The sequence below is a fragment of the Delphinus delphis genome, chromosome X, assembly GCF_949987515.2.
Source record: "Delphinus delphis chromosome X, mDelDel1.2, whole genome shotgun sequence".
Taxonomy (NCBI): domain Eukaryota; kingdom Metazoa; phylum Chordata; class Mammalia; order Artiodactyla; family Delphinidae; genus Delphinus; species Delphinus delphis.
In genome coordinates, this window is record NC_082704.1 from 36,503,415 (window position 1) to 36,529,007 (window position 25,593).

The following is a 25,593-nucleotide window of genomic DNA, read 5'->3' on the forward strand; positions in this document are numbered from 1 at the left end:
AAATTTTTAAAAATTAAGGGTTTGGGGGGCCTAATTAATATTGTCTAATTAAAATTATTTGTTTTATAGAAATATTGTCTAGGCTTAAAAATCCTAGCTATCACTCTTTGTAATGGTTGTCAAGCATTCTTTGGCCATAAATATAAATGACAAACATTTTGAAATGTGGCTATTGCTACCATAGTTACAGAACTATTTTCCTATTCAGTGTTCAGGTAGTTTAGAAAAAATATAATTATGTTTGCTAGAAATGTACTAGAGGTTATACTCTCATGCATAATCAGTCCTGCAACCTCCTGTGAATGTATTAGATGACAGAGCCCTGCTCCCACAGCAAGGTTGGAACAAGTTGTTCAAATACAGTTTCACAACTTAGTGTGATCAGAACTAATTCATCTGTAAGTATACAACCACCTGTCCGGACTCAAAGTCATCCTCTTCCGGATAAAGCAGCTTAGAGAGAGCTTGAAGAGCTGAAGCTGAGGAAATGGTTTCCATTTCCATATGTTCGGATTCCATATTTTCAGATTCCATATTCTGAGGAAGAAGATAATAGAAAGAGGTATTTTAGTCTTCTATTTTATTTAAGACATGAAGATTTTTCTAAATTGTCATATCTCCCTCCTTTCCCTGGGTCACTCCATTATCTCTTATTCCTCCTTGAAAATCCTTGTAAACTCCTTCAAATATATGTATTTTGCTGACTCACAGACCTGGGGCAGCAAGTAAACGCAAGTATACAGCTTGCTTTATTAAAACTTCGTGCTCAATCTAACAAGCATTTCTTGAGCACCTACATAGTGGTTCTCAGATTTTAGTGTGTTTAAAGGTCACTTGGGGATTTAGTTAAAAATGCACATCCTTAAACTTTACCCCAAGAGAAAGGGTTTGTCAGTGTCATGTAGAATGTACATTATTATTTGGAAACATACTTTTGTAGACTACCTTTTTATCTGTCTAATATATGCTGTCTAGCTTGTATATTCCTATTTAGTGAACTGAAAAGGATGTTTGTTGGGGGGAATATCTCAAGGAACTTTACTCATTTCACACTTTTGCCTCAGGCAGGCCGGTATCTTCTGCTTTATTTAAAATTTTAATCAACCCTTGATGATGCCTTGCATTATATTGCTGTTTGAGACCTCTAGTGGGTTGGTTCATTAACTTTAGTGAAAGTTCACACAAAATAAATTGTTTTTTTCTGATTATAATAGTGACACTATATTATGTCTATTGTGGAAATTTTAGGAAATAATACATTAAAAGTAGAAATAAGAGAATCACAACTACTTGTAATCCTACCAACCAGACATCAGTCTTTTAAATAATCTCTACCATTATATTTGGAGTAGGAATTCAGGATCTTTAAAAATCTTGGGAGTGTCACACTTTAATGAATAACCTGAATAAAGACTGTAGAATTAGGCCTATTGTTAGTGATTTGGGCATAAATATAATAGGAATCTTTTCTACACTTCTGCTGATATTTTTTGAATATTATTTTAGAAAATTAATTCACAGGAAGCTTTTCTTTAGTGCTTTTATGAAATGATCCACTAAAATTTTTGTGTTGTGCCTAGAACAGTAATACAAAGGAATTCTCAAAAGTGTGCTGGTACAATCACCTGTCAAAATCAATCTGCATGTAAATGGCGTTTTACAAACCTTTTGTTTTACTATTATATTTTACCATTATCTTGACTTTCCTTTTTAAAAGGAAAACTGATCTGAATGCTTATCGGAGATGTCAAGGGTATGAAACAAATGTTAAATTGCCCTATAGATCTAGCACAGAGGCAAGTATATCATAGTGGTTAAGAGTAAGGGCTCTGGAGTGATGTTGCTTAGATTTGTATCTATCGTTTACTTCCTAGCTCTGTGACTCTGGGCTACATCATTTAAACTAATAATGATGTCGAATAACTTAATGATAAAACTCATTACATTGAAAACTCATTAAATTGGAAAAGGTGAAATAAGAGCCGATTAAAACAATCTTCTCTCACAGTATGGTCTGGTAGTCTGCTATGGAAATGAATAATTGACACATTAAATTAAACAAAGAGGCTTCTGTTTATATTTTTAAAGTCCTAGATGATTATGTGTTCATTAAATATTTACTTAACATTAAAAGCAAAAAGTTTATTGAAACATTTTTTACCTTTGACAGTGAAAGGGAAAAATGGATCCAGATATCAGATGCAATGATATAAATGGTATTTTGAATTGAAATTGTACAATGAGACTTTTAAAAAACAAATATAGCCAAAATTGTTTTACTATTCCAGCATTGCCTACCTTACAATATTGTTGTGATGGCCGTATTATGCACCATAGGTAAAAGAGTTTGCTGAAATATGAACAGCTTTATAAAAATATCATTATTATTTGGCACGTAGTGACAGCACCCACAGGTACACGATGATGAGGCTTGCTAGAGCTTAATGGTGGGCTGGTGAGAAGGGAAGAAACTGGAACCAGTAGAACTAACCCAGAAGAAGGGTATTCAGAAGTGCCAAATATAGCATCTGAGTTAGCAATCAGAGCTGCTATTCACGCATGCTCATGGGCTTGGCAGTGACATGGCAGCGAGAGTTTCAGGACGTGAGCAGTGTTTCGGCAGAAAGGTTGAATAGCCATGGTTACAGGGAGGCCTATTTAGGTAAAGTAGGATCCTGGTCCATAGGTGGGGGTATAGGAGGCAGGGGTTCTTGAGTATTATGGGGGAGTCGGCAGCTAGAGGAAGGTTCAGAATAAGGCTGGGCTCAACATCACAGCTATAAAAGAGTAAAGGAAACAGGCACTCCGTCAGAGGCTTTCTAATGTCCCAGTGGAGGTTATGAAGGAAGGCTGTGGTTCAGTAAGTACACTGGATACTGTATTTAGGAAAAGCAGATTAATTCTAAATCCCCATCAGTTGGGAAGTAGCTCTCGCCTGGTTCTCATTTGGTAAGAGGCAGGGCAGTGTGGGCAGTGGGAAGCTACACCTAGAGGCTGAGCGTCTTCAGTAACCGGAGCTGGCAGGTAGTCAGCAGTTGGTGAACACTGAACGAAGCATGACTAAATTCATACGAATGTTGATTTCAAAATAGTCACCTTGAAAGGTTATACATTGATGTAAATTACGCTATCAATGCTCAAAATATTTTGGAACTGCCTTCGTATGTATCACCAAGAAAACAGGTATCACTATGGTATCACTCAGTGTGATTACACATCAGATTTGTCTCCAAGTGATTTCTAGATATATCTAGATATCACATCTACTTTCAAAATATGAAGATTTAATACTTTGAGGATATTCAAAAGAATGTGCTGCAAGCCTCAAGGCGATTCTAAAAGAGTAGCTTCAAAAGAAATTTGAGCAATAACAACAGCATTAGAATAAGTGGATAGCCTCCCAAAGTGACTGCTTTGAAGGGAATACCACTCCCTGGGATGTAAAACAAATCATTCACAATAATTTATAGTATGCTCTTTATATCTGAAGTATATTAGGAATCAGACTTTTTAAATTCCAAATTATGCTGGCATACAATGGCATAGGTTCATACTTAGCTAAATTGGAGTAGAAATATCATAATAAAATTGGCACTCCAGCAAAAATAATTTTTGCCATATCAACCATAATAATCATCTATAAACACAAAATAATAAATCACGACAAGTTTGTTGATATTGTATTTTGACAAACAAAAGAATCAGCAATACTTTATAAGTAACTAATCAAAGAACTCAAAGTATCAAAAGAGAAAAACAATGATCTGAATTTTTAGAAAACTATATTCTAATTTCAATGGAAATGAAGGTTCTACTAGCTTTTTTAGAAGTCTAACAAATTAAGAATAATTTGTTAAACTATTAAAAACATATTAAAGTTCATTTGACAAATACATAACATCGGAAAAATTAAAGCAAGATGCCTTTTTATGAACTATGCAGTGTTATTTATTTGTAGGACTATCTTTTATTTGTAAATTTGATATAAAGTTCATCTTGAGCCTGACAGTCAAGGTCCTTCAGGATTTAACCCCAACCTAATTTTCTGCCCTTCCCTCCTATTATTCTCCTACCTGTAATCTGCATTCTGTTAAAAACTGAACTGCTAATTAAACATACCCTATAATCTCCTGCCTTTGTACTTTGGAATGTATTCTTCCTTTTGCTTAGACTACCCAGATAGTATAGTGTAGTGATTAAAAAAAAAAATTCTGGAGCCACACTGCCTGTTTGAATCTGTCATTGCCACTTAAATAGGCCAAGAATAAATTTAAGGCAAATTTGAGCAGGAACTTCATTTTAAAAATATATTGCTAAATCTTTTATTTGAGATTTGGTTATTTAGAAAGTAAATTTTCTAGACCCTTCTTTTTTCTCTCACTCTCTTTTGCTAGGCCAATTCCAGTGGCAGAGTTTTCTAGACAGTGCTTTTAATTTTTCCCACATCAACTTGAATCCTTAGGGCCTTCATAGGTGATTGGGGTATCTCTTTCGGTACTAGCCACAATGAGCTAAAGAGACAGATGCTTCAGAACCAGCTCTTTACCAAAACATTGGAGCCATTTAGGGACTAAACAAGCTCAACCAGGATGACTCCAGACTCACAGCACCATAACAATAATATCAATAACCCGAGATTAAGTCGGACTCTAGTTAAGAGGGCTGGGGTCTCAGCAGGAATGGCTCTTCGACCTGAACTAATTGGAGAGAAGTCTAGGTTAAATTAGTGAAAATTCTGAATTACACACTATTCAAAAAGAAATGACATTTTATTAATTCAAATTTATATAGCAAATAAAATCAGGGTAATAAAGAATCACCAAATAGTGTCATTTGGGAACTTGGTTAATAGGTAAACACATATCCCTATGTAGAGTACTGACTGTTTATAGCTGAATGATTTCAAAGTATTAAAAATTCATTTACTCTCTTAAATAAAATTGGCATTTCTTCTGCAACTTTATGTATATAGTACCTTATTTAACAATTCCTGTATTAAAATTCTTCTGAAAACACAAAAGTAAACATCATCTATGCCTATGTCTGAGTTAAATTATAATATACTGGTTGGTTTTTTCTTACATTTTTTGACAACTATACACATCAATGATTCCCTGACTATTAAAACTAATTCATTTTGACTTGTTTTTACAATACCAAGAATAATTTCCTTTTTTAGGTCTCTAACTTTCACTGCTATTGAATGTACCAAGTCATAAGTAACTATGGGGACTTAACAAGAGTTTTTGTTACAAATTTAAAATATATTTAATGGAAGATGATTTTTGAAAGTACCTGGAATATTTCATAAATCTAAATGTCAAGAAATGAGCCTCTTGATTTAATATTTCCTCTACCCGTTATTCTTTGTTTTAGCCAAACTTAATACACTTGCCAACAATTTTTTTGTTTCTGTCGCATTCCCATACTCCACCTCTATCTAAAAAGGAGTTGAGACAGCTCATTTTCCTTCAGGGCTTTGAAATTTTCTCCCTAAGTCAACAGGCCTGTTTTCTTCATTTCTTCAGGAAATAGTCTCTGTTCTGAATCCCTGTCACAAGAAGCTCTTAGGAAAAGAGGCCCCTACCTCTCTGCTCAAACTCTGTACTCTCCCCTCACTCAGATTTTATTTTTTGTCACAGTCCCTTACCTTTTGACGGGTACAGTCCAACGACATATAACACTTACTCTCCCAATCAGCCCTTGGTGAGTAGCAGGTTTGGTAGGGACAAGTAGGCTTTTGCACACCACGCTCCAGGCCCCCAAGTGCGGTCTGACTGCTTCTCACTCCTCAACGAATCTGACCAACTGTGGTTGGAACTCTCAGGCCACAGTGCTCACATTCCGACACACAGGGCATTGTCCACGAAATACAGGCCATTTTTTTCAGTCTGAACAGCGTTATACCCCCTAAAAAATATATCCCAACCAAGGCAACCTGGTCCAAGATAAATCATGCCTGTACATGTAAAACAGAAGATAACAGTGGCTACTTCAACTTAGAGCACCCTGATCTACCTACAAGGAAATAATAGTTTTCACTCTCAAATTAGCGTTACAACAGTAAGTGTATGTAAGTGTCTAGAGAAAAACGTCGGGAAGGTTCGCATGTTCATTTTGGCCTTCTGACATTCCATCCGCATCCATCCCTTGTCTGGTAAAACTGCCCCATCTCACTCACATTCTGATAGACTGAGTTTTGTTAAAGCTGAATCCTGCTTCTAGAGCGTCTTGGGCAGGGGGATTTAGAGAACAGATCTGTTCTATCGGCAATTGTGGCTTTTTTAGGGTATCTCTCAGAGCCGTAAGTATCTAGAGTTCTCCCTAATTTCTCTGATAGCTAAGGCATCTGAGGACCCCTTCTTTCCCCCTTCTAAGGTTCGGGTTTCCTCACCTGGGTCAGTTTTTGGGTGGCTCTCTAGGATCCAAAAATACACTGCGGAGAGCTCTGCGTCCCTCTGTTGCCTGGGTAACAACGTCGTTTAAGATCGCCGCCAACCCCCGCCTCCGGGTTCCCGCTTGACTTTCCTGGCCAACCATAGAAGAGTGTCCTTTGAAACCTCACGAGAAGTAACCAATCCGGGCGCGTGCCAGTTGTGGTCAATGGCCGCCCTTTCCAGTTAACTAGGTCGACCCCTTTTAAGCCTGGGTCACAGCATCGCTCCGCGGAGAAGCGCCCGCTGCGCAGGCTGGCTCTTTTCGGCCGCAGGAGTTCCGGGTCCGCCTCTGGCCGCTCCGCAGTTTTAACTGCCTTCGCCTTTACTTTGCAGCCACCAGAGTTACCGCCACCACCGGTTTTCGTTTGTTCAGGAAATCAGCGGGCTCCCTCACTGTTACTTTCTTCCTGCACGTGTATTCTAGATTGGACCGCTAGTTGTCCAGCAGATCCCGAACAGCGTGGGCAGAAAGGTAGGCTCGGTGGCCGGGGGGTTTGAGGAGGTTTTGTGGCGGCTCCACACGCGCTCCCCACGCCCCCTTTCCGCGCTGTGACAGAGACACGTGTTGTGGTTCCGTCCCGGCTCAGCGTTTGTGTGTGTGTTTGTGTCTATGTGTGTGTAGGGTGGGATCGCGCTTTTTTTTCCTCTGCTGTGGGCAAGCCTTCTGGATCCGGAGCCCCAGGGGGAGCACCCCTACGGCTGCCATGCAGCTCCAGCGAGGCACCGGCCGGAGCTACGCGTCGCTCCCACTCACGGGAACGTCGCCGGACCCGGTGCCCCGCTTTTCCCGCTTTGGAGTGCAGAAACGCTGGCGCGGCGCCAGTTTGCTCTGCTTGGCAATCGGAGTGTTTGCACTTGGCCTAGAGGTACAGTTGTGACCCTAGTTTCTCAGGAATTCCGTGGTTTGGTTTTAAATAAAAGGGAAACAGAATAGATGGCTTAATAAATGTTTGGAGTATTCAAAACTGATTAGCTATACATATAACCCCTTCCATGCCCTCAAGAGGAATCCTAACAAGAAGGCCAGGAATCTGGACCTGAGCTGTGAATTTTTGCCCCCTTGGATGTATGGATTTGCCCCTCTAGGTTTCTCTGTGCTGGAGTAGCAGTCATCAACCACAATATGAGTTAGGTTGAATGTATTTTTTTAACTAATAAATATGGACATTTTCAAAAGGATACACTCTAAAAAATGTATGAATCATAGCATATTCAAGCAGATTCAAGTGCCATAATAACACTCATGGTGATTAGCTTTCTTTTTGAATGTCTTTTCCAAAGATTATATGAGTATGTATTCATTTGTAATTTACATTTTTTATAAAGGAAGCAATTAAGTTGACTGGGAGAATAAAAGCTATAATTGGTCTGTATTAGCACATTCCCCCTTTTCAAAGCACACAGGTTGTCTTATTTTCTGTCATTCTAAACCATTCTAAAACTAGAGCCTCTTTTTAAAATTATAAAATATTTCAGACAGAAAATTACAGAGACTATTATACACCATCATCCATGTACCCACGAAAGATTTAACAATTGTTAACCTTTTGCCATATTTTCATTAGATATTGGTTTTTTTAAAGAACTAAAACATTACACTGAAACTAAACATAAAACTAAAACACTACTCTTTGTACCCCTTCCCAATCCCAGAGATATTTGTTCTTCTGAAGTTGTTAAATATTTTTCCTGTGTTTTTAAGTGCACTCAAACATAGATGGCCATAAATGATTTGTAATATATTGTTTTGTATGTCCTTTGACATTTTCATAAATGGTATACTGTACTTACTCTTCTGCAACTTTTTGGGGGTCAACATTGTTTTTGAGATTTGTCTATACTGATAAATGTAGATAAAGTTAGTTATTTTAGGGGGGATAAACTGGGAGATTGGGATTGACATATACACACTACTATATATAAAGATAACTAATAAGAACCTACTGTATAGACAGGGAGCTCTATTCAGTGCTCTGTAATGACTTGTATGGGAATGGAGTCTGGAAGAGAGTGAATATATGTATATGTATGTCTGATTCACTTTGCTGTACAGCAGAGATTAATACAACATGGTAAATCAACTATACCCCAATTAAAAAATTAATTAAAAAATTTTTTAAATGAAATAACACATATATAACTCATATAAATACTAAAATGTGAAGTGACTTTTATTTTTTACACAATTATTTCAGTAACACAGAAATATTCAAAAATGCTATCTTGCCATTTAATATGTACAGTTTTCATAGGTTTCTCCCGGTAGACTTATTGCACAATCCAGGAATAAAGCTTAAAACAGAAAGTCATTTAGGAGTAATAAAACCTAAATTAAGAAAAGAAAAAAACGTTGCTTTTATTGCTCTAAAGTAGCCCTCATATAACTATGCCACTTAAAAATATCTCCATTCCACTATTGTTGTTGGACATTTAGGTTGTTTCAAGTATACAAATATTCATATAAATCATACCACTAAAAGAGGTACCTACATTAGGCAAATTCATAGACACAGAAAGTGAAATAGAGGTTACCAAAAAGTAAAATAGAGGGGCTGGGGGAGTGGGCAATGGGAAGTTATTGTTCAATGGGTACAGAATTTCTGTTTGTGGTGATGAAAAAGTTTCGTAAATATTGAATAGAGAGTGGTGATGGTTAAACAATGTTGTGAATGTACTTAATGCCACTGAATTGTACACTTAAAAATGGTTAAAATGGTAAATTTTACATTATATTTTACCACACAAAAAAATTACAAACATAAGAATTATGCTTATTTTTCAAAGGCATACCTTGAAAAATATACTTGATGACTAGTTTTTTTGTGGAGTAAAGCCCTGAGAAAAGTGAGATTTATTTTTAAAAATAAACTTGAATTAAGTTATATTAGCCAGATCTATTTTTCCTTGTAAAATGATATTTTTTGAAATCTTTAAATGACTACTATTACTTCATGCTACTATTACTTCATGCTTAAGATTTTTATGAATACTAGTATGCTTCAGAAGTTTCCAGTTTTTCATTTGTTGTTGTTTTTTTTTTTTTTTTTTTTGCTCTTTTTCTCCAAGGTTTTGAGGGAGGATTCTTCTAAAAGTGAGTAGGCCTTGAGGCTGTACTTTGCATTTGAATGCCATTCCTCTTTCATTTCTTAGACTGGTTCTCTCCAGTGATGTACTCTCTTCTTTCTCCTCTCCCCTCTCCTAATCCTGTTCTTTCACTGCTGCCCTTTTGGGTCCCTCTGCCTCCTTTCCATTTAGCCAAGCCTTCTCTTTGGGTTTCTCTGCCCTCCACTCCCGTCCTCTATTGAGTCCCCTCCCCTGCCTTGTATCCTTCTCAGCTCCTCCAAGATTTCCCCTCTCTTGAGTCCTTCTGCCCACCCTCCCCTGTGGTCTCATCCCTGGTCTTTTCTTTTCCACTGTTGTAACTGCTAAAGGCATTCAGTAAAATAAGACTTGTTTCATGGAAATGTACAGTCTTCTCTGCAGTGTCAGACTTGTAATATTCGGAAAGTTGGTCTTAATTTTGGGATTTGAAAAAACCTTTCTAGCCTTTAAAATAAGATTCTGACATTATGGCCTTGACAAGTTATAGTATGAGTACGAAGGGGGAGAAAAACACTTAACGTGAAAGATAATCAGTGAGTTATATTGCTTAAGATGTTTAATATGAACTGAAAACTAATGCACAATTTTCCATAGCTCTATATTTTATTTTGGCATAAAATAAAATGATTACCATTAGAGGTTTGATCCCTTCCTATTTCCTTGAAAATGGCTGTGCTAATTTCACCTCTCCCTATCCATTTCTCTCTGGGGACTCAAACATTTAGGATAAAACATTGGTAACTCAGTTTCTACTTCCAGAGTTGGCATCAATAACTGTCAGTGCAAATAAGGACCCTATTGTACTTTGAGGCTTCAATTTTTCTACTTTCTTCTTTAGTTCCATTTCTGTAACGCTTTCTTGGTGGAAAAGGGGTTTCTTCAGTGATTTGGTACTTTTCCTTTGCTTCTCTGCCTCTCTCCTTAGTTCCATAATTAATATGTTAAGGAACCATATGTATCATCAGAAGTTACTATTTATTGGAATGGTTTTATACCAGAACTAATCACATTGCATGAATTTTCAGGCCAGGTTGTTTAGTCATGATGTTCTTGAGAAGGTGAACTGAATTCGTGGAATGGTGAATGGAATTCACCATTCACGTGGAATTCATGAATGGTTATCTAGTAACTAGGCATTTTAGGGAGAACGTTGTCTCCAAAGAGGATTTGCCTCCAAGAAGGCAGAAAAACTTTTTAATCCATTACATGGCTGAACTTCTATGCTAGTCACTTCTTGACAGTTATTTCTCAAAGTAATGTGGGGGAATAATGGCATGAGTGATTTCCCCCAAAATCATTTATACTTTGTGAGACAGAAGCCCCTAAACATTTATGTTGAAATGACCTATAATAGGTACCCAGGCTTGAACTTATTTTGTTTCTGCTCTTTGAGATGCAGACTTATCTTCCTAATATGTGTTGCTTAAGCTAATGTTACAGTGAAAGTATTGTGTTCAGTTCCTTCACTTACTATTTGTTTGACCTTGGGAAAGTAATTTAGTATCTTAGAGCCTCAGTTTCTTCAACTATAGAATGGAGATCAAAATACCTTTACGGTTTGTTGTAGGTAATTAAAAGATGAGGAATGTCAGATTCGGTAAGTGGTTTTATCATTTCCCTTTTATTCAAGAGATTCAAGAACTTAAGTGGTAAAATGGTGTGTCCTGAAATGACCTACCATCATTTATTGATCCTGAGTCAGGTTTCCTACTAACCAGAACACTCCTAGGACCTATAAAGGACGATAGGTAGTACAAAAAGAAGATAATTTGCATGCTGATAAATGAGATAGTTGTGTAGTAATTTTTTTGAATTGTAATTTGAAATGCAATTTATGTACACTCTCTGGGCCAGCTTAGAGAGTGTCCCATAAATACCCCTGATTGGCTGATCCTTCACTGACAGTGAGGACAACCCCAGCATTATATTTTAGAAAGCTTTCATATAGCACTTTACATTAAATTAAATTAGACAAGATAATATATGTGGAAGGCCCTTTGTAAACTTATTTTTAAGAAAACATTTTGGTTACTCAGTGAAACTGCCAGAATTTTAGAGGTGAGGAAACAGATTCTAATTCATTTAAGTGATTGGCACAGCCCGATAGGTGGCAGCACTGATTGAATTGTCTCATTTAGACTGGACTACCAGGCAGGGATCATCTGCCCAGTTCCAGGAGCCTTTTCAGTGAGCTCCGATGATTTCTTTAGGCCTAGTGAATTTTCTGCACAAGTCCTTCACCATCTAGTACTTCTTTCTTTGAACATGTGTGCTTGCATTAAGACATCCAGGATGGAACTGTAAGCTGGGCTCAACATATAAAGCTGTAGTTTTGTCAACTTTAAGCTCCTAGTCAGGCAGTGTGGATAAGGAGAGAGCACTCTGAAGAGGAATAGAAAGAAGTTGGCTAGAGGAACTCAACAATGACAGAGACAGATATTCCTACTCATAGCCACATAGAGGGAGTACAGACTTGTTTTCCATTTTTATTAAAGTAGTGATATGCAGAGAGAAGCTAAAGTGTGCTAAGGTCTTATTTCTTTTTTTTTTTTTCTTTTTTTTTTTTTTTTAGGCTACAGACATGCAGGCTCAGTGGCCATGGCCCACGGGCCCAGCCGCTCCGCAACATGTGGGATCCTCCCAGACTGGGGCACGAACCCGTGTCCCCTGATCGGCAGGCAGACTCTCAACCACTGCGCCACCAGGGAAGCTCCTAAGGTCTTATTTCTTAAAAAGGATATGGAATACTGATTAACTTCAGGCTTTCTTAGAAGAACATAAATTTAAATGTGTTAAAGAATTCAAGAGAAACTCATACAAATAAATATAATTAGCATATGTAACTTCCAAGTATGGGAAAAATGATGGAATACAGAAAATTCCATCAGTCCAATTACGTAGAAAAAGATAAAAGATAATACAACATGGCAAATAAAAAAGACAAAATAAGGAGAAATATGAATCCAGTTGTGTCAGTAGTCATAATAAATGTAAATAAATTAAACTCACTCATTAAGAGATTCTTAGACTCTATTTTAAAATTTTCAGCTTTGCTTGCTATTCATAAAAGCCATGCTAAAAATGACTCAGAAAGGTTGAAAACAAAGGGAAGGAAAAAGATACACTAGGCATATAGCAACCAAAAGAAAAATGGTGAAGCAACATTAATGTCAGACAAAATGTGATCTAAGGCAATTTAGTAATAAACAGATATTTCACACTGATGAAAGAAAGGAGATCTGCCAAGAGAGTATCAACCATGAATCTATGCCCCTAACAGCATAGTCTTGAAATATATAAAGCAAAAAAGCAATGGAATTATAAGCAGAAATTGATAATCTCTAATAATGAGAGACCTTTTTTTTTTTTGGAAACGAGGTTTATTTATTTATTTTTTGGTGCGTTGGGTCTTCGTTGCTGCGCGTAGGCTTTCTTCTAGTTGCAGCAAGCGGGGGCTACTCTTCGTTGCAGTGCGTGGGCTTCTCCTTGCAGTGGCTTCTCTTGTTGCGGAGCACGGGCTCTAGGTGTGCGGGCTTCAGTAGTTGTGTCATGTGGGCTCAGTAGTTGTGGCTCATGGGCTCTAGAGCGCAGGTTCAGTAGCTGTGGTGCACGGGCTTAGTTGCTCCGCGGCATCTGGGATCTTCCCAGACCAGGGCTCGAACCCGTGTCTCCCACGTTGGCAGACGGATTCTTAACCACTGTGCCACCAGGGAGCCCATGAGAGACATTTAAAACACCCTTGTTAGAAACCGGTTAAGCAGAATAGATTAAAAAGATTTTTTAAAGTACAAGGATGTGACAGATATACGATCTAAATGAGACGGAAGGGAATTTTTAATTCCAAATTCTTAATGACAGATTCATTTTTAGTCCCAAGGTGATTTTCATTTGTTTTATTTCTCAATTTTCTAAGGAAGAAAATATTTAAATGTTCATGCTACATTTAGCAGAGAAATTCTAATAACAGGGTAATTCTTAAATTACTTTCAAAAGAATGGAAAGTCCACAAATGCGAGGGCACAAGAAAAAGTTCCACCTTTTGATGGCTACCAGAAGTTTTTCCTTTGGCCTGCAATATGACATTGATGACACTACCTAATTCTGAAAGTATCAATGTCTATGACAGTATAAGAACCATGGTTTGGCAACAGTATTTCTTCTGTCAACATCTGTGATATTATCATATACTTATATATCATAAATATGGAATATATAATTATATAACATAATAATATAATATTATTATAATATAATTTATAATGCTTATAACCTCAGGAGTGTGGTACCCTTGGGAATATAAGACTAAATACAGCAAGGGCTCTTATTCTGCCCAGAATACCTTTCTTTCTGTGCCTTCCAGGACTGAGTTATTATACCACTGAAATCACCCTTTGGAGCTCACATTTTAAAAGTTCTAAGATGTGTATGACTTAAAAATAAGCATGTCATATTAACACATTTAGATAAATATTGTCCTTCAGAGTTAGTCTTGGGGAGGTGTTCACTTATAACCATGACACAAACACTACTCAAGATACTGTATTTTACCAATTTTAAGAGGTATAGTTTTCCATATTTTAACATCTCTGCAATTGAAATGAGTCTTAACAGTTGATGGTATCTTACAATCCCTTTTGGCTAGGTGGCAGTTGTGATGTCATAGTTGTTTCCATATGCACATTTAATATCAAAGTGTCTAGGATCAAAACCTGCCTAATGGGTGTCTTGGGTGAAAATCCCAGAGATAACAGGGGATCACCTGTAACTCCTAGAAACCAGTGGTTGTGGGGAGCGAACGCAAAAGATGGTTAATCAGGCTTAGTTATTGATTATGCTGAAGTGGGAGACAAAAGGAGGCTGGTCTACATATTTGCAAAGCTGGCTTGAAAGCATAGCAAAAATGGCTTTTAGTTCTCTTATGAGTTCTTTTAAGAATTGCTGCAGCAACAGTGCTCCTGGTGGCACAGAAGACTTTAAGAAATTTGAGTGGAAAATTGGACTCTGAGTATTTTTTCTTAATATATGCATGTTTGATTAAAATCTGTGTCTACATTGAAAGGAGCTCTTTCAAAAAGTAAAAAAAAAATATTGTCAGTGATGATAAGGAACTGTAACAGATTGGTGTTGGTTTTTTTCTTTTTGTTTTTGTTTTCCTTTTTACTGGTGTATAAAGTAATGGGGCTCATAACTTTGATGAAATATTTTTGATACTGATTTCTTAGAATTGCCTTTCAGAGCTATTGTGTAAAACCTGATTGTTAGTCGCATCCCGTTTTAGAAATCTTGACTGGGATAGAATGATAAGTACACAGTGATTTTCCCTTAACACTTCAAGGGATATTTAGAGATATTATTCCATCTTCTTCTAACATTTACTGTTGCTAATGAAGAGCCTGCTGTCAACCTGGTTGTTACTCCTTATTAGGTAAATGATTTTTTCTCTCTGATAACTTTCAGATTTTTTTCTCTATTCTTAATATTTTAGGGTTTCAATATAAAGGGGGTGTGTGTGTGTGTGTGTATGGTGGTGGGAGGAGTTGCCTGATTGCACTTGATGGCTTTAAGCATGAGGACTAATTTTTCTTCAGTTCTAGCAAACTCATTTATTAACTCTGAATAATGTCTCTGCCATTCTATTTTTTTCCTTCTGACATTCCTTCTGGATATACACTGAAACTTCTCTTTTATTTTCTCCTTATCTCTTAATTTCTCTCTTCTTTCCCATCACTTTATCTGCCCTGTGCTCTGGCAGATTCTTTTCTTCTGTTCTCTCTTCCTGTTCAATGATTTTTTTTCCCTCTTCAACTGTGTCTAGTCTACTATTTAAATCTATCCCTTGAGCCTTTTTATTTCTAATACTGTATCCGTTTCTTGGATTTCTCCGTGGTTCTTTTTCACATTCACTTGTTTGCTTTTATGGATGCTATTTCCCTCTTGAGCTCTTTGAACATATAAAATATTTTAATGTGCCATTCATATTGCTCTATCACCTCTAATTCCTTAGATGAGAATTTCCTCAATTTTCAGGTCTATAGACTACTTACTTAGACGTTTTGTAGTTCTTGTCTTTGAGTTAATTTTCTCGGGGTGTTTTGGATCATGGATGACCTAGGAAGTGGAGATATCTCTGATAAGTGATGTCATGGACAACCTGCCTGGGCCCTGAAAGTTTCATCAGCTCCTAATTAGTGTTTTTATGTTACCGTCTTAGTTTGAAGCTTCCACACCACAAAGGTAAATTGAATTTGAGCTGTCTGTGTATATCTTCTGTACCAGCTTGGGGTTCCTGCATGTCTCCATTGCCTTTTTCATTCTCCTATAGAGATTTCCCAGATATAAGCTCCACTAGGTTTCTGCTGATTGAGGAGCCTGTGACCTTACCCTGTGGCCTCAAATTTACCCACAATCTAGCATATTTCCAACTTTTAGGGCACACATCTCATTCAAGTCACCCCCTTGGGCTAAGCAGCTTCAGCTTCTGCTCATAGATATGAATTCCCTGTTTGGCACCTAAAAAATTGTCTTCTTTCTTTTTTTTTGGCCATGCCGCGGGGCATGTGGGATCTTAATTCCCCGACCAGGGATGGAACCCGTGCCCCCTGCACTGGAAGTGGAGAGTCTTAACCACTGGACTTCCAGGGAAGACACTGTCTTTTTTCTTAAAAAACTCTGTATTTTTTAAAAAGTGTTTTTAGTAAATGCTTTTGAACTGGTATTTCTTGGAGTTTGGAGTATAAGAGAGTGATTCCAGTGTGGCTCCCATCTGCCGTCTTGACCTGGAAGTCTCATTGAGATCTCTAAAAATTTTCTTCTTCCATTCCTCTCTTACCCCCATTTAGGGTTTGGAGTCAGGAGCTGGTTTATTTTTGGAGGAACTGGTGCCCCTACCGGTTGGTTCACTTCTGGCTCTGCAGAGACAACCACTTAGCTACAGAGTTTACTTTCTCTACACCTAGTATAGGAGGTTTAACTTAGGGACTCCATACCAACCAGTTAGAAGTTCATCTTCTACTGGCCTGTTCTCACTCTGTAACACAACTCCAGCTAGGCAGAATACAGGATTCAGCTTTGGAGCACCAGTTGCATCAACTCCTATCCCAGTAGGAACTGGATTTCCTTAGGGTAAGAAGAGTACCATTTGATTCTTTTAGTGGCTACAAAGGTAATCATCTTTCAAAGACAAACTTTCAATTCGGAGTATGGAAAGGGTAAAGGGATGGTGTGGCATTTCGAAGTCAATTATTAGGAATTATGCTACTCATTCCCAAGGTAGTCCTATAAATTGAAGTCATTTCTGATTTGAGACACAAGGCACGTTGAATTCTGATCTGTGGTATCCCTTCGTTTCATGTGAGCCATAGGAAGAGTACTCACTGGGTTTTGAACATATACCATCTTGAAATTAGACTGCTTGCTTATTAAATGTCTCTCTCTAGAGAGATCTTTGTCTATTGATCATTTTAATGACCTTGGATATACATTCTTCCCTCCTGCATCTCAGAATTTTTAAAGGGAGCATTTTAAAAAATGCCTTTCTATGTAAATTCAGTTGGATCCAGCCCTTTCTTTCAGTAACACCTGATAGCCTGATGAAAGCTATTCCCTCTGGAATTCTCCCCTATACTGTTAGTTATCTAATAACCTGTAATTGAGTGTTAAATAACCTTTCTTAGGACGGGTAATTTAAATACTGAAGCACTTTTTTCGTGGGTCATGAAATACATTTAAAAATTTCTAGAAACTCTATTAAAGGTATGCCTCACGTGACTTTGTGATTCAGTGTCTAAAACTAAAAATTATGTTTTTAATAAAGTCTGCCAGACCGGCAGAAGAAGTGTAAGTTCTGTTGTCTGTACTGAAAATAAAAATTCCGCAGCTACTCCTTCCCCATCAAAACCTTTAAAACTTTTGTTCTCCTTAAAGTAGACCGAATTAGGAAACCTTTATCTATGGATGAGCGAATACGGAGCTCTGTACATGTATTCCTGTAATAATATCTGGTTATCTTTCCTTCTGTATTGAGATGAAATAACCTATGGAATAAAATGTTATAAAACTTAATTTGGGGGAAAAGTCTGCACCTGCCGAAGAGGCAAGAGACTTTTTCTTCCCTCTTTGTTTCCTGGTGCGTGAGGAGAGGGGTTTAAGAACGCTGCTTAAAGGAACCCCAGAGACGGGCGCGAGCCGCGGCTAAAAGCGCGGACCCCAGAGACAGGCGCGAGCCGCGGCTAAAAGCGCGGACCCCAGAGACGGGCGGGAAACGCTAAGGCTGCTGCTGCCGCCACCAAGGGGCCTGTGTGCGAGCACAGGTCACTCTCCACACCCCTCTTCCGCGGAGCCTGTGCAGCCCGCCACTGCCAGGTTCCCGGGATCCAGGGACAACTTCCCCGGGAGAACGCACGGCGGGCCTCAGGCTGGTGCAAAGTCACGCCGGACTTTGCCGCCGCAGGCCCGCCCCGCACTCCGTGCCCCTCCCTCCCCGCCGGCCTGAGTGCGCCAGAGCCCCCGAATCAGCGGCTCCTTTAACCCCGTCCTGTCTGAGCAAAAAACAGACGCCCTCCAGCGACCTACACGCAGTGGCAGGGCCAAATCCAAAGCTGAGCCCTGGGAGCTGTGAGAACAAAGAAGAGAAAGGGAAATCTCTCCCAGCAGCCTCAGAAGCAGCGGATTAAAGCTCCACAATCAACTTGATATACCCTGCATCTGTGGAATACCTGAATAGACAACCAATCATCCCAAATTAAGGAAGTGGACTTTAGGAGCAAGATCTATGATTTTTTTCCCTATTCCTCTTTTTGTGAGTGTGTATGTGTATGCTTCTGTGTGAGATCTTGTCTGTATAGTCTTGCTTCCACCATTTGTCCTAGGGTTCTATCCGTCCATGGTTTTTTTTTTTAATTTTTTTCTTAATAATCAATTTTAATTTTAATAACGTTATTATACTTTACCTTCGTTCGTTCGTTCTTTCTTTCTTTCTTTCTTTCTTTCTTTCTTTCTTTGCTTCCTTCCTTCCCTCCTTTAGACAACGAATCATCCCAAATTGAGGAGGTGGTCTCTGACAGCAAGATTTATGATTTTTCCCCCTTTACCTCTTTTAGTGAGGGTGTATGTATATGCTTCTGTGTAAGATTTTGTCTGTATAGCTTTGCTTCCAACATTTGTCCTAAGGTTCTATCCGTCCCTTTTTTTTTTCTAAATAAGAATTTTTTAATTCAATAACTTTATTATACTTTATTTTATTTTTACTGTATCTTCTTTCTGTCTTTTTTCCTTCTTTCCCTCCTTCCTTCCTTCCTCCCTCCCTCCCTCCTTTCTTTCCTTCTTGCCTTCATTCCTTCTTTGCTTCTTTCTTTCTTTCTTCCTTCCTTCCTTCCCTCCTTTCCTTCTTTCTTTCCTCATACTTCTACTAATTCCCTCTACTTTTTCTCCCTTTTATTCTGAGCCATGTGGATGAAAGGCTCTTGGTGCTCCAGCCAGGAGTCAGGGCTCTGCCTCTGAGGTAGGAGAGCCAACTTCAGGACACTGGTCAACAAGAGACCACCCAGCTCCACATAATATCAAACGGCGAAAATCTCCCAGAGACCTCCATCTTAACACCAGCACCCAGCTTCACTCAACGACCAGCAAGCCACAGTGCTGGACAACCTATGCCAAACAACTAGCAAAACAGGAACACAACCCCACCCATTAGCAGAGAGGCTGCCTAAAATCATAATAAGACCACAGACACCCCAAAACCCACCACCAGACGTGAACCTGCCCACTAGAGACACAAGATCCAGCCTCATCCACCACAACACAGGCACTAGTCCCCTCCACCAGGAAGCCTACACAACCCACTGAACCAACCAGCCACTGGAGACAGACATCAAAAACAGCGGGAACTACGAACCTGCAGTCTGCAAAAAGGAGACCCCAAATACAGTAAGATAAGCAAAATGAGAAGACAGAAAAACACACAGCAGATAAAGGAGCAAGATAAAAATGCACCAGACCTAACAAATGAAGAGGAAATAGCCAGTCTACCTGAAAAAGAATTCAGAATAATGATAGTAAGGATGATCCGAAATCTTGGAAACAGAATGGACAAAATGCAAGAAACAGTTAACAAGGACCTAGAAGAAATAAAGATGAAACAAGCAACGATGAACAACACAATAAATGAAATTAAAAGTACTCTAGATGGGATCAATAGCAGAATAACTGAGGCAGAAGAACGGATAAGTGACCTGGAAGATAAAATAGTGGAAATAACTACTGCAGAGCAGAATAAAGAAAAAAGAATGAAAAGAACTGAGGACAGTCTCAGAGACCTCTGGGACAACATTAAACGCACCAACATTCGAATTATAGGGGTTCCAGAAGAAGAAGAGAAAAAGAAAGGGACTGAGAAAATATTTGAAGAGATTATAGTTGAAAACTTCCCTAATATGGGAAAGGAAATAGTTAATCAAGTCCAGGAAGCACAGAGAGTCCCATACAGGATAAATACAAGGAGAAATACGCCAAGACACATATTAATAAAACTGTCAAAAATTAAATACAAAGAAATCATATTAAAAGCAGCAAGGGAAAAACAACAAATAACACATAAGGGAATCCCCATAAGGTTAACAGCTGATCTCTCAGCAGAAACCCTACAAGCCAGAAGGGAGTGGCAGGACATACTGAAAGTGATGAAGGAGAAAAACCTGCAGCCAAGACTACTCTACCCAGCAAGGATCTCATTCAGATTTGATGGAGAAATTAAAACCTTTACAGACAAGCAAAAGCTGAGAGAGTTCAGCACCACCAAACCAGCTTTACAACAAATGCTAAAGGATCTTCTCTAGGCAAGAAACACAAGAGAAGGAAAAGACCTATAATAACGAACCCAAAACAATTTAGAAAATGGGAATAGGAACATACATATCGATAATTACCTTAAATGTAAATGGACTAAATGCTCCCACCAAAAGACACAGATTAGCTGATTGGATACAAAAACAAGACCCTTATATATGCTGTCTACAAGAGACCCACTTCAGACCTAGAGACACACACAGACTGAAAGTAAGGGGATGGAAAAAGATATTCCATGCAAATGGAAACCAAAAGAAAGCTGGAGTAGCAATTCTCATATCAGACAAAATAGACTTTAAAATAAGGACTATTACAAGAGATAAAGAAGGACACTACATAACGATCAAGGGATCGATCCAAGAAGAAGATAGAACAATTGTAAATATTTATGCACCCAACATAGGAGCACCTCAATACATAAGGCAAATACTAACAGCCATAAAAGGGGAAATCGACAGTAACACATTCATAGTAGGGGACTTTAACACCCCACTTTCACCCATGGACAGATCACCCAAAATGAAAATAAATAAGGAAACACAAGCTTTAAATGATACATTAAACAAGACGGACTTAATTGATATTTATAGGACACTCCATTCAAAAACAACAGAATACACATTTTTCTCAAGTGCTCATGGAACATTCTCCAGGATAGATCATATCTTGGGTCACAAATCAAGCCTTGGTAAATTTAAGAAAATTGAAATTGTATCAAGTATCTTTTCTGACCACAACGCCATGAGACTAGATATCAATTACAGGAAAAGATCTGTAAAAACTACAAACACATGGAGGCTAAACAATACACTACTTAATAACGAAGTGATCACTGAAGAAATCAAAGAGGAAATCAAAAAAATACCTAGAAACAAATGACAATGGAGACACAACGACCCAAAACCTGTGGGATGCAGCAAAAGCAGTTCTAAGGGGGAAGTTTATAGCAATACAAGCCCACCTTAAGAAGCAGGAAACATCTCAAATGAACAACCTAACCTTGAACCTCAAGCAATTAGAGAAAGAAGAACAAAAAAACCCCAAAGCTAGCAGAAGGAAAGAAATCATAAAAATCAGATCAGAAATAAATGAAAAAGAAATGAAGGAAACAATAGCAAAGATCAATAAAACTAAAAGCTGGTTCTTTGAGAAGGTAAACAAAATAGATAAACCACTAGCCAGACTCCTCAAGAAAAAAAGGGAGAAGACTCAAATCAATAGAATTAGAAATGAAAAAGGAGAGGTAACAACTGACACTGCAGAAATACAAAAGATCATGAGAGATTACTACAAGCAACTCTATGCCAATAAAATGGACAATCTGGAAGAAATGGACAAATTCTTAGAAATGCACAACCTGCCAAGACTGAATCAGGAAGAAATAGAAAATATGAACAGACCAATCACAAGTACTGAAATGGAAACTGTAACTAAAAATCTTCCAACAAAGAAAAGCCCAGGACCAGATGGCTTCACAGGCGAATTCTATCAAACATTTAGAGAAGAGCTAACACCTATCCTTCTCAAACTCTTCCAAAATATAGCAGAGGGAGGAACACTCCCAAACTCCTTCTACGAGGCCACCATCACCTTGATACCAAAACCAGACAAGGATGTCACAAAGAAAGAAAACTACAGGCCAATATCACTGATGAACATAGATGCAAAAATCCTCAACAAAATACTAGCAAACAGAATCCAACAGCACATTAAAAGGATCATACACCATAATCAAGTGGGGTTTATTCCAGGAATGCAAGGATTCTTCAATATACGCAAATCTGTCAATGTGATAAACCATATTAACAAACTGAAGGAGAAAAACCATATGATCATCTCAATAGATGCAGAGAAAGCTTTTTACAAAATTCAACACCCATTTATGATAAAAACCTGCAGAAAGTAGGCATAGAGGGAACTTTCCTCAAGATAATAAAGGCCATATATGACAAGCCCACAGCAAACATCATCCTCAATGGTGAAAAACTGAAAGCATTTCCACGAAGATCAGGAACAAGACAAGGTTGCCCACTCTCACCACTCTTATTCAACATAGTTTTGGAAGTTTTAGCCACAGCAATCAGAGAAGAAAAGGAAATAAAAGGAATCCAAATCGGAAAAGAAGAAGTAAAGCTGTCACTGTTTGCAGATGACATGATCCTATACATAGAGAATCCTAAAGATGCTACCAGAAAACTACTAGAGCTAATCAATGAATTTGGTAAAGTGGCAGGATACAAAATTAATGCACAGAAATCTCTGGCATTCCTATATACTAATGATGAAAAATCTGAAAGTGAAATCAAGAAAACACTCCCATTTACCAGTGCAACAAAAAGAATAAAATATCTAGGAATAAACCTACCTAAGGAGACAAAAGACCTGTATGCAGAAAATTATAAGACACTGATGAAAGAAATTAAAGATGATACAAATAGATGGAGAGATATACCATGTTCTTGGATTGGAAGAATCAACATTGTGAAAATGACTCTACTACCCAAAGCAATCTATAGATTCAATGCAATCCCTATCAAACTACCACTGGCATTTTTCACAGAACTAGAACAAAAAATTTTGCAATTTGTATGGAAACACAAAAGACCCCGAATAGCCAAAGCAATCTTGAGAACGAAAAAAGGAACTGGAGGAATCAGGCTCCCTGACTTCAGACTATACTACAAAGCTACAGTTATCAAGACGGTATGGTACTGGCACAAAAACAGAAAGATAGATCAATGGAACAGGATAGAAAGCCCAGAGATAAACCCATGCACATATGGACACCTTATCTTTGATAAAGGTGGCAGGAATGTACAGTGGGGAAAGGACAGCCTCTTCAATAAGTGGTGCTGGGAAAACTGGACAGGTACATGTAAAAGTATGAGATTAGATCACTCCCTAACACCATACACAAAAATAAGCTCAAAATGGATTAAAGGCCTAAATGTAAGGCCAGAAACTATCAAACTCTTAGAGGAAAACACAGGCAGAACTCTCTATGACATAAATCACAGCAAGATCCTTTCTGACCCACCTCCTAGAGTAATGGAAATAAAAACAAAAATAAACAAATGGGACCTAATGAAACTTCAAAGCTTTTGCACAGCAAAGGAAACCATAAACAAGACCAAAAGACAACCCTCAGAATGGGAGAAAATATTTGCAAATGAAACAACCGACAAAGGATTAATCTCCAAAATTTACAAGCAGCTCATGCAGCTCAATAACAAAAAAACAAACAACCCAATCCAAAAATGGGCAGAAGACCTAAATAGACATTTCTCCAAAGAAGATATACAGACTGCCAACAAACACATGAAAGAATGCTCAACATCATTAATCATTAGAGAAATGCAAATCAAAACTACAATGAGATATCATCTCACACCAGTCAGAATGGCTATCATCAAAAACTCTAGAAACAATAAATGCTGGAGAGGGTGTGGAGAAAAGGGAACACTCTTGCACTGCTGGTGGGAATGTGAATTGGTTCAGCCACTATGGAGAACAGTATGGAGGTTCCTTAAAAAACTACAAGTAGAACTACCATATGACCCAGCAATCCCACTACTGGGCATATACCCTGAGAAAACCAAAATTCAAAAAGAGTCATGTACCAAAATGTTCATTGCAGCTCTATTTACAATAGCCCGGAGATGGAAACAACCTAAGTGCCCATCATCGGATGAATGGATAAAGAAGATGTGGCACATATATACAATGGAATATTACTCAGCCATAAAAAGAAACGAAATTGAGCTATTTGTAATGAGGTGGATAGACCTAGAGTCTGTCATACAGAGTGAAGTAAGTCAGAAAGAAAAAGACAAATACCGTATGCTAACACATATATATGGAATTTAAGGAAAAAAAAATGTCATGAAGAACCTAGGGGTAAGACAGGAATAAAGACGCAGACCTCCTAGAGAACAGACTTGAGGTTATGGGGAGGGGGAAGGGTGAGCTGTGACAGGGCGAGAGAGAGTCATGGACATATACACACTAACAAACGTAGTAAGGTAGATAGCTAGTGGGAAGCAGCCGCATGGCACAGGGATATTGGCTCGGTGCTTTGTGACAGCCTGGAGGAGTGGGATAGGGAAGGTGGGAGGGAGGGAGACGCAAGAGGGAAGACATATGGGAACATATGTTTATGTATGACTGATTCACTTTGTTATAAAGCAGAAACTAACACACCATTGTAAAGCAATTATACCCCAATAAAGATGTTAAAAAAAAAACAAACTTAATTTGACAGGAGCTATGTTATCTAGCTGCCATTTAATGTGGCGGCGAACTATTATATTGATTTTTTCCTTTCTCTATTTAGAATAAATGCAATAAAATTAAACTTGGGCAACAGGGCTTTCACACAACCTACAGTGATTCTAGGGGCTTTTGAGCTGGGTGCCAGCACCCGTACTAATGCTGTAACAAGCAGTGCCCTATCACACCAGGGGACAGCATCCACTCCTTTTGCTTTTGGCTCTGTCACTCAGTCTGCAGCAGTGTCCTCGTTCATTGGTGGAAGTGCACCTCAGACTGGGTGCACCAACTTCAATATTGTCTTGATGGGGAACGCCTCTCAACCAACAGCGTTTGCAGGATTACCCCTCACTCCTGCTACTCGGACGTCTAGTGGAACGATTGCTACACAATCAGTTACTCGTTTCAACCGTGGTGGACAGTCCACTGGTAAGTTTTGAACTCTGCTCTCTAATGGAGAAGCACAGTATTCAAGATTGATTTTGAGATTCTTATTTGATTGATTCATCCGAATATGACTGACTTCTCTTATTGGAGGTTAGTGTTATTGATGAATGCGATAGAAATTTAATCTAAACTGCTCCTTCTGGTTTTGCATTTTTAGGTTTAGAACCAAGGAATGTTTGTTTGGGGGAAAAGTTACAACCTTCTGAGAATGAATAGTCTAGACAAATTGGCCACTAGTAATAATAGCGTTACACTGAAATGTTTTGTTCAACTGTTTAATGCTTGTATTTACCAAGCATTTTTTTTCACAATCTGTTGATATGTTCTGTTTTCCTTTTTTAAAATAAAACTTCTGAAATGAAATTTATCAGGAGGTACGATAAAACAGGAAAGAACATTTCTGGAGTAGTATAAAATTTTAGAGAATATTAATAATGTAGTAATAAGTGAGTTATATGGCATAGTTGGGGAATGGTAAAATATTTTGGCTAGTAGA

At 38.2% G+C, this 25,593-nt stretch overlaps 2 protein-coding genes across 2 annotated transcripts in view; one reads left to right on the forward strand and one right to left on the reverse strand.

Moving 5' to 3' along the window:
* The window catches only part of DNAAF6 (dynein axonemal assembly factor 6), a 33,993-nt gene extending 33,450 nt beyond the window's left edge, over nt 1-543 (reverse strand). Inside the window, exon 1 of the mRNA XM_060002433.1 lies at nt 415-543. Within this exon, the coding sequence (XP_059858416.1) occupies nt 415-534 (120 nt within the window). The 5' untranslated portion in view covers nt 535-543. The remainder of the gene's footprint in view (nt 1-414) is intronic.
* A 2,016-nt stretch (nt 544-2,559) lies between these two features.
* The window catches only part of NUP62CL (nucleoporin 62 C-terminal like), a 73,446-nt gene continuing 50,412 nt past the window's right edge, over nt 2,560-25,593 (forward strand). The window contains exons 1-2 of the mRNA XM_069540336.1: nt 2,560-2,662; nt 6,862-6,909. Coding sequence (XP_069396437.1) covers nt 2,560-2,662; nt 6,862-6,909 — 151 coding nt within the window. The remainder of the gene's footprint in view (nt 2,663-6,861; nt 6,910-25,593) is intronic.